The sequence below is a fragment of the Anopheles bellator genome, chromosome 2 (assembly GCF_943735745.2).
Source record: "Anopheles bellator chromosome 2, idAnoBellAS_SP24_06.2, whole genome shotgun sequence".
Lineage (NCBI taxonomy): Eukaryota > Metazoa > Arthropoda > Insecta > Diptera > Culicidae > Anopheles > Anopheles bellator.
The window spans coordinates 69,253,198-69,263,180 of NC_071286.1; the positions used below are offsets into that span (position 1 = coordinate 69,253,198).

Consider the following 9,983-nt stretch of genomic DNA (forward strand, 5'->3'; position numbering starts at 1 on the left):
CGGCCCGGTCAGTTGGGAAATAGTTGCCACGGCACACGGACCGCGCGGCCAGGTTGTGTGACGGAAAAATAGCTCCCCAGAGTGGGGCCTGTGTTGTGGTTTGGCCGTCGATAAACTTTCCGTGCGCCTCCCCGCTCGGTCGATTGCCGAATCAGCTAATGGATTCGGGTTCGGAGCAATCGAGTGCGGTGTCCGTTGCAGAAGCGATGCCCACCGATTCCGGCGCGAGTCCCCCGGGCGACGAATCGGAAGACGAGGCCGAAAGTGATTACGATGGCCAGCGACGACCATCGGCAATCCGTGGCCGTCCGCCGGCCGATACACCGGCCGACGGTACGGAACGGTACGTCCGGCTACAGGAAGAGGAACACATCGAGCCGTCGGTCGTTGTGCTGAAGAATGGGTTCGGCCCTCCGGAGGGTAGCCCGGTGACGGTCGAGTCACTGCTGAAGGCAGGTGGAAAATTGACTTTTAATCTAACGCCCGAGCAACTGGGTTTGCCTCCGGTGCCCGCGACCGGGGGTCGCGCGAACCGCCACCTAAGGACTCCCTGCGATCGGAGTTCTCCGGTGCCACCGGCCGAAGGATGGCCCCGGAAGAGCAGTCTACGGCGGGGCTCGATGTACGGCAGCCAGCCGGACCTCGTCCTGGCCGAGCCAACCGCAGCTGCCGGTCCGTTCGAGACGAAGACGGCCGCGAGTTGCTCCGCAGGGCCGGCCCGGCCCGACGATGACCGATCGGTAGGTTCGAGGGGATCGCTGGGATCCACGGTCAGCTGCGGCCATCGGTTACAGCAACGGGTGCAGCATAAATTTGACGAGATATCGTGAGTTGCACCCGCCAATGGACTCCCGGCGACCTTAACTCCCGCTCTCTCTCTCTCTCTCTCTCTCTCTCTTCGAAGCACCGTTTACGACCACTTTCCGACCGAGTTCCTGGCGGCCCGCTACCTGTGCACGCTCTGCCGGAAGCTACTCCGGGAGCCGCGAGTCCTCGACTGCCTACACACCTTCTGCCGGCCGTGCCTGGAGCGGCAGGGAGCGGCCACCGGAGGCCACCAGGACAGTGCCCTCTTCTGGAGCCACGTCAGCGACAGCATCGGCTTCGAGTGGGACCGTAAGTCCTCCCGTCGACCGGTTCTGTTTGTTGTGTGCCGTGGCCCTGGAGTGCAGCCAGTGCATGCCTTCGATAAGCATAGATTTATTGGGCCCTACACGTGCGGGGAACGTGAACCGAGCCGAGCCCCGGACTTGGTATGGCTTCGCGAGCTCGCTGCGGTGTTTGCCGAACCGGACCCGGGCACCATTTTCTCTGACTTAGGTCCCGGCCCGGAGCGCCGGTGATTGAGTTGTTTGAACAGTTTTGCCGAGATTGCTGGAAAAGGGGGCCCGGTGAGGTTTGGGGGGGGGGATTGGAACCGGCCACGTCATCGACGTGAGCGTTTGATGCAACTAAAATTAATTTCGAATAGTTCGCCAAAGTTGTACGGAATTCATTACCGGCATCGGCAACGGTCGAAGTGGCAAGCTCCAAGGGCAAGTTCCAACGATCGATGTTCGGTGCTGAGTGGTGTGGCCGGTGAAGAGATTTACAAATGGCCGGCATTTGGCAAGCTTTGGTACGAATAACTAGTTTACCGGCGCCGTCTCGTGGATTAAACCCACTGGAGGTGGAGTCCCTCAAACTTGGTGCTTCGTTCGCTGGAGACCCCAGCGGGATAACGTCAAAGGATAACGCTTGTGTGTCTGTGTCTTTGCAGCAATTTCCAACGATAAGGAGCCGGCGAGCGTGGACGGCAAACCGTTAGTCAGCAATCATCATGTAGCCGAGACCCCCGGGGCCGAAGAGTCACGGTTCGGGCAGCTGCGCACGTCCTTGCAGAGCTTCCGCGAGCAACACTGTCTGCGGTCACCGGTCCGGTCGGAGAAGGTATGTGCGATTTCGTTATTCCCCAAAAGTTCGTTCATTCTGGCCACTAAATTTAAAACCGCAAACCTCGCGGATTGAAGTTGCAACGTGTCCCGGTCGTGAGTGGCCGATTAACTCTCACCCTTCCCAAGTGCGTCCGCGAGCTCACCGAGTACTTCATCATTTTTGCTGTTATGTGGCACCTGCCGGTCACGGCCACTTTCGACGATCATCCACGTCCTGTTACAGACACCAACACTTTATGTCGCATTCGCAGGGCAAGTTCGACAAAGTTCGGGCCCAGGTGATGATGTACGGCGACAGGGATACGGTGCTCGTGTGTCCCACCTGCAGCCAGCCGACCGAGCTGGCGCCCGGTCCGGGCGGAGTGGCCCAGCTGCCGCAGCACTTTGTGTTGGCGCGGAAAATCGAGCATATCGTGCGCCAGTACGGCCACTCCTCGCCGACGGCGGCACCGTGCAGTCCGCCATCCTCCTCCTCCGTCTACTGTGAGCTGTGCTCGGACGAGGTCACGGTAAGTGTTGCAGAACGAGTATCAACGTTACAGTTCTTCCGACGGCATGGGATTGGATTGGATCGGAGAGTGGTGTAAAAAGTTTTGACATTTATCACTCACTGCATGATGAGTGGATGCTGAAGTTCTACTCTTCAGTTTTTTTTGGGGGGAACGGACAGATAAAGGTGACAGCAACAAGCAGTTGATGGCGATCGAGCTCTAGTGCCACTTATGTGGGGCAAACTAAGAATCAACCGTCTGTGTTTATTAAATAGTGGTGAAGACACTTCAATTTGCAACCTAAATACCTATGATTATACCAGGACTAGAAATGGATTTCCGAACTTTGAAACAGATGGCTCTAGGTTATCTATTTGGTCTATCTACATTACAACATTAACTTGATGGCGATTTTGGTTTAACCAGGAATGAGGCTCGGAGGACTCCAAAAAATTACCTTCTGATGGCACCCAAAACCTGGTGAAACCGTTAATTTAGATCGCTACTGACAACAAACGATCAATTTGAACAATGCATTTGATCGAAAAACGGCCTGAACTCCGTGTTTTCTGGTGCGCCATGGAGGCGCCAGGTGCTTCTCAATGTCACTTCATCTGACGCCCCGAAAGCAAAACTGATTCAGGATACAATGAAATCACTTGGATGGGAGCTGCTATCCCCTCGAACTCGACGAGGATTTCGAACTAGTTGGTTTGCTTCAAAAGACCCAGAATTCTTTCGATTCGAATTCCCGAAGATTCCACGATTTAGCAGAGAGATGGAAGAAGTGCTACGATGATTCTAAATCGGGATGTCAGTTTACCAAGCATAACAGATGGAATTTACTGCCCAACAGCAGCATCGATTCATCGTTAATTTCAAAGCACTGTTAACAGCCCCTGATTCCCCTGAGGGTAATTGATTGGCCATTCAACATTGTGCACTGCTGCCTATCAGACCGCAACTCTGCACGTCGGAATATTTTACATACCACGCTTTATTTGACACCGCCCTTTAATTGACCGACAATGGCAACGCAGTCCGGTCGGTGTTAGTTAGCCTCCAAAGTTTCGTCGAAAAAAAAATGCCGTAAAAACCGGAATGGAAACCCCGAAATCGAATCCACGTTTTCGCCATTTGCCCCCGGAAGTGCATTGTTGCGCTTTATTCGATTGCCTAAACCACGCGCCTTTCATCGGCCAATCGGCCACCCGCCGAAAAATTGGGAATTTTAGTTAACGAAACGAGAGGCATCCCCACGAGAGGGCTTCCCACTTTTCCTCTGTTTTGTTACGGGAACCGACCGCACCGTGTTCGGCAGCAAGTTTGGGATCACCCGCACCCACCCACACCCACCCACAAGTGTCCTCGTTGTGTGTGAATTTTTTATTAGCTTCCGTTGGTCACGAGGCGGCGTCCCCGGCGTTCGTGGTGCGAGTTTTAAAAATTCGATTTCCGGCGGCCGGCCCCGGGCGCAACAGGCCACTAATTTGATTTTTGTTTTCATTTCAATGGGACCTCGCGGAAACCGGGGGGGCGTGGGTGGGGGTTAGGCCACGGCGTGCTGCACCACCTGTTCGTTGCAGCTGTGCAGCCTGTGCAAGGAAGCGCACCGTCGGCAGCGCAGTACCGCGGCGCACGCCATCGTGCGGTCGGGCAGGGAACTGCTGAGTCCCCCGTGGGGCCGCGTGGGACGCGACCCGGCCGCTTCACCGACGACGACGACGACCACGAGCCAGGCCCGGTGTCCGATGCACCCGGAGCAGCAATTAAAACTGTTCTGCACCACCTGCCATCGGGTGGTGTGCGGCGAGTGCAGCGCGCTCGTGCACCGGGACCACCGCTGCACGAGCGTGGCCCGGGCCGGCAAGGTGTACGGCCGGTTCGTCAGCAGCGCCATCGAGCAGACGCGCCCCCTGGAGGACTACGCGCTGCAGGCGGTCGGCAAGCTGAACGACCTGACGGTGTGCGTCAACGGTCGCTGCGAGGCGGTCCAGCGCGAGATGGACGCGTTCGTCGACGAGTACGTGGCGGCCCTCGAGGAGCACCGGAAGTCGCTGGCCGGGCAGATCGCTGACATCCGGCAGGCGAAGCTGGAGATGATCATGGCGCAACGGTTAGACCTCGGTGAGTTGAGCCGGCGAGCTTCCTAAAAGCGAGTCCCCAAAGTCCCGAAGTCTTTCATGTCCTGCCGGCCGTTCCGGAGCCGAACCGACCGACTGAAGTTGAGGATTAAACAATTCCCCAAACCACTCGTAGCGCCGATGTAATTATCTGGCACTTGCAGCACTGGAAAACCCGAGAGCTTTTGTCGATTAGTCTGTGGCCTGTGGCTTCGTTTAATGGCATGTGTTTTGCGGTGCATAATTTGCATAGTAATACGAGCTGTGTCCATTAGAGTTATTAGTGTTCGGATAGTTTCAGATCTTCTGAGGTATTATGTTATGTCACTGACCCTCAGTAGTTCTATTTTCCATGCTTCAGTCGGTGAAGGGCCCAAGTCCAATCTGCTAACAGTGTCCAGCGACTGAACTTTACCCATGCATTCGACGGCTAATCCTTGGCACTGCATCTGATTAATTGCGAGAGGTCCCAACGCTTCCCTCTCCCCACAGAGCGTCGGTCGCAAAATGCGCGGGCCGCGATCGACTTTGCCGAGGAGCTGATGGCCGAGGGTAGCGACGTGGAGAACCTCGTGTTCGTGAACATCCTTCTGAAGCGGTTCGAGCAGTGCCTCCGGACGACGCGGGCTACCGATGGCCGGGTGACGGAGACGGTCCAGTTCCTGGCGGACGAGGAAGCGCCCACTGCTCGGGTCCAGACCGGTGTCCCCCTGTACGGTATCGTGACGACACAGAAGGCAGATCCTCGCCAGTGCACCGTGGAACATCCGGGGGCCGAGCTGGCCACACTGAAGGCGCACAAACGAGTGGCGCTGACGCTGGTGGTCCGTGACTGTGACGGACGTCGGCTCGCGTACGGTGGTCTAACGGTACAGACGGACCTCCGCTACCGGGACGACGAGGGGCACGCGGTGGCCATGGCCCTGGTCGACCATCGGGACGGTTCGTATGGCCTCTCGTTTACGCCACCCCGCGCGGGCGTCATGCATCTGGCGATTACGGTCGACGGAAGAACGATCGAGGTACGGGAGCCCCCCGCCTCCCCGGGCGGAGGCAGATTTCTCACCGTCTATCCTTCCACAGGAGTGTCCGATCGTGTTGCGGATCCACAAGCTGCGGCCACACTACGGTGTGTTCCATTGCTGTGCCTTCTGCTCGAGTGGAGGCTCCCGGGCGAGCACTTGCGCCTGCGGGAGCGTCATGCCCGGCGGCTACCGAGGCTGTGGCCACGGCCACGAAGGACACCCGGGCCAGCGCCACTGGTCGTGCTGTGGCATCCCGCAGGAACACTCCGATTGCACGGCCCGCCGGCCGAAAGCGAACGCGTAGGCCGAGCGCGCTGCTGTAAAACCCTCCCAACCGACGGGAGCGCCATCTGGCCGGAAACACGCTGTACCCGAACCGAGCATTCCGTCGTCGCAACTCCTTTGGTGGCCCATGCGCATGACCGGACCCCGTCGAAAGCTTCCGAAATCGTGTGGCTGACCGTTTTGGACAGCCAAAGCGCCGTGCCGTCGTCAGTAGAGTGACGGCATCCGTTCCTCGTGGAGGGACCGTGACCGCACTCGCTCTGATGGGGCGGGAAGCGCTACGATTACGCTGGCCATTTAGTTTCCCCACCTAAAAGCAGATAATAAACTGGGGAGCCCGCGGGAGTCGGTGCTCTAGTCGCTTCGAATTAGCACGGACGGAAAGTAGCGTGATGGACAGGACTTCCCATTGTTTGGGAACCGCACCGCAGCACCATTTTTATGCGTCCCCCCCCTATTTTCCCCGCGATCCACGATCATAAACTTGCGGGTGAGATAAATTATGGCCGTAGCGTTGCGGCAGAGCGCGTAAAGCATCAATAACTAATAGGCGCCCGGCCGTTTGATTTAATATTTGTTCGCCGACGCCAGTCGGCCCGTTCGGGAGGGTAGTGCGGGGCTACGCAAAATCATGCTCATGATTTGTAGAATGGGCACGGTTCGTAAAAAACCAGGAAACACTCGTCCTAAAACATTCGAAACCATTAATTCCCTGCGGCGGGTGCGCCTGTTATCGGTATCAGTAGTGCCAACTCAATATTTGCACTGAACTTTATCAGCCCAATGCAGCTCGTGGAGTGGTTTTGGTGGGTCGGTGAGCTTCTTTCTTCTTTCTGTTTGTGCTGAAATATTATGCAGCGGCACATTGGCGCATCGTATTTCTGGGAACTTTTAATGAAGGATATCATCCCGCATTGTGAAATCCCTTCTAGCACCGAACGGTTAGCACTTTGAGTTAGTTCATATGGTTTTTATTCGACAATTGTGGACTTTTCCTGGATTCCGGTTGGATAAAACTCCTCATATTTAGAAGCGATCTAGAAATCCAATTTTCAATTTAGTTCGTGATGAAAACAACGAACGTGCCATTCTCTAACATGAATTAGTATATTTTCCTGGTTCACAAACTATTTCATTGATACTGAGGTTGAACCACAACCAGCAGAACGTAGGAAATGTGAGCGTTAAAATTTGGCACTTCGGAGAAAAGCAAAAACGAACACCGCAAAGACCCGAGCTGGGACAGCTCTCTGTACATCCTCCCGACAGTGGGTGGCTTTTTCCAGATTAATTTTCCCCAAAATTGAAACAAAACCGAAACGAAGCAAACACATTCACTTCCACAGAGTCCCGAGTCTGCGTTACTTAATATTCTCACATTAATTATTTTTTTCCTTAAATTCGGACATCTTCTAACGACGGCTCCGGGAGAGACGGCTAATTGATCAAACATTTTACCTTTCCCATGTGCCCCCGGGGCCGGGTGTCGGCCACACGGAGCCAGGGGCCTGGCAGGGAGTGGGTCCTAGTAAATAAAACCTTTTTCTCCCTGCCTGCCCCGGGTCGTAATGGTAATGGGCCGACGCACCACGAGGAAGCTCTGTTTCTGTTTTCTTTCGCATCCTGTTCCGGCCCCTTTTTACGCCTCCTCCATTTTCTTTTATTTATGTTACATTTATGTTACTGTTTTTTGTAAACCTGCGGAGCCGGAGGCCCAGCTTTAATATGCTGAAATGGTTTTTGCTGCGTTATTGATACGTTACAAGAAGGAGTGGCCGTGCCCCGTGCCCTGAACCGAAACTTTGTGCTGGAGCCTGTCCGCTGGTTTATGTATTCCCATCCCGCGTGTTGATGTGGCTGTAAGCTGTAAGGTGGCCGGTGGGATATGATTTGTTAGTCGGCTACAAGACGCCCGATTGGGTGGATGGCAAGAGGGCAGTGTGCGCATCTTGCAACGGGCAGTTGACCTGTCCGTTTTCCCGAGGCCAACACCGTGCGAAGCTGTAAGATCGAAACGCTTCGGAAACCCGGCTGACAGCCGGTTGACATGCAATCAGATGGCCATTGCTCATGCAGGACGGAATCGCATCTGCTGAAAGGCCGGCCATCGGGTCACTGGGCCCCGGCCCGGTCAGGATATGATATGTCCGGGACGACGCCGATTATCACGGCCGGTCCCCCCCCCACGGGCACCCAACGTTTGTGGCGACGGATTGGTTCGACGTTACGGATTTGTGAAGATTTATGTGCTCGACTAAGTTTTGGTGACGACAGCTTCATGTGCCGCACTGCAGTTGACTCGCCGGCAGTTGTCAACTGACCGGGTCCCGGGTGCATTGTTGCAGATCCGATCCGTTGTTATCCCCGACGGCTTACGATTATTGTACGCTTCTTGAATCAAATATTGATGGGCTGGAATGCCGACTAATCGGCCGTGGTCAGTTTCGAGCGAACGCATCGTCAACGAAGGACGAACGGGTCAGCCTTCGCCCAGCATCATCAATATTCAAATCGTCAATGGGCTCGGTAACAGAACGTATCAACCCACCCGACATTGGCCCATCAGCCACTCGGTGGCAAATGGGAATGCAAATATTGAGGCCCAGCCCAGGACACCCTAACGCCACCGAGGGCACCGAATGTACACCAAGAATCATTTCAGACCGGCGCTAGAATGGCAATCCGGCCAAAGCCGGCCGTTCCCGGCACGAGATGGACACTTCAAAGCCGCCATTTGCTGCGGGTCCGATACGGACGGATTAATGCTGGCACTTCGTGCTAATGTAACATTCTTCTCCCCCCCCCCTCCCCCCCCGCCGGTGGGCAATTACTTTCAATCATTTTTGCACGCGTGTGCCCCGCGGCCCCGCAGATAACGTCCGTGAAAAAGGCGGCCCCCTAATAGTTCGCTGTTTCGACGATGGAGGCGCCTGGTGGCTTTCGGCCACTTGGCCGTTTGATGGAAGACATGATAATGAAAATTTATTGATTTTCCGAGATAAATATTTCACCTTGCGCCTAATGAATGCACGAATCTCGGCGGCCGGCACCGCAGGGTTCGCGCGCTAGGCCATCGTGCCAACGACCAGATACGCTAATGCCACCGACGGTGGTGCGATGCGCTGCTTCGGTTCGTAGCCGTAGCCCGGGGCGTTGTATGAATGCTTAACAGGCACACATTCCACCGGATGAGCCTTATCATGAATAGAGAAATTATCATTTTATAGCATCGCAATATTGCCACCGGGGCCACCGATCACCGATCCTGGCAGGACGTCGGTTCGCTCGGTTCGCTGCTCGGGCGCGGCGCAATCAGAAGGCCGGCCATATCGGGCACCGTGACAACCGAAACAGGTGACTCCGGGTCGCCGGGCCGGGCTACCAGGATGCTAGGCGCCAAACACAAAACAAGTGTTTACTCGAGTCCTGGCGCTCGGCTGCCGGTAATGGAACAAGCCGAATGTTAATCTATTATGTGCATGCTTGATGGCGGCAACCATACTGTGGCCGCTCGGCCCACTGCTCGATGCTTTCGCGCCGGTCGGTTTAAAGGGAGACCAGCTCGGTGTGCTCGGGGCCATGTCATTCCCACGCGAACCACATGGCCCCGAGGTGGCTCAGCGCAGGATAATGGTGGGATTTTTCCAATGCAACGAGGGTGCGCGCGTCCGTGTCCGTGGCACCCATCGTTCGGGGCGCAATCGTTGGTTTATTAATGGCATTTGTTGTCGGTGGTGGACTGGCTAGGGCTGTCTTCGCTACGCTTTCCGGAGCAACGTCCCCGGGGGCGGACACCCTGCCGTAGCTGTCGTTTTCGTCGTCGTCGTCGTCGTCTAAACGCTTGTCACGTAAAGCGCCGGCGAGAATTTAAATTTTTCCCCACACACAAACAGTGGCAGGTGATGGGGGTCCTGTTTTGGCCCCGCCAGCCATTCCGGGCGCTCTTCAAAGTTTGGCTCTTTGATTGTTGTGTGCCACCGGATTGAACATGACAGGGCGGAGGGCAGAAGAAATATTATTGTCATTTCGTGTTATTTTTGGGATCCTAAATAAATTGAAAACGGGACGGGGCTTTTTGCTTTGCTCTTTTTTTGTGTGGGCGGGAAAAGGAATTCGGAACGAAAC

The 9,983-nt window shown here is 55.6% G+C and overlaps 1 protein-coding gene across 1 annotated transcript; it reads left to right on the forward strand.

The window, feature by feature from the left end:
- The first annotated feature begins 206 nt into the window (after nt 1-206).
- On the forward strand, nt 207-5,877 carry LOC131207941 (E3 ubiquitin-protein ligase TRIM45). Its single transcript, XM_058200576.1, has 7 exons — nt 207-826; nt 905-1,116; nt 1,760-1,929; nt 2,186-2,443; nt 3,979-4,552; nt 5,041-5,570; nt 5,632-5,877. The coding sequence occupies exons 1-7, from the start codon at nt 207-209 to the stop codon at nt 5,875-5,877; spliced, it is 2,610 nt and encodes an 869-aa protein (XP_058056559.1).
- Nucleotides 5,878-9,983: the final 4,106 nt, after the last annotated feature.

Coding starts and splice junctions, on each gene's coding strand:
- LOC131207941 (XM_058200576.1), top strand. CDS start 207: ATGCCCACCGATTCCGGCGCGAGTCCCCCGGGCGACGAATCGGAAGAC. Junction 1,930..2,185: donor CACCGGTCCGGTCGGAGAAG/GTATGTGCGATT, acceptor TCGCATTCGCAG/GGCAAGTTCGACAAAGTTCG. Junction 5,571..5,631: donor TCGACGGAAGAACGATCGAG/GTACGGGAGCCC, acceptor ATCCTTCCACAG/GAGTGTCCGATCGTGTTGCG.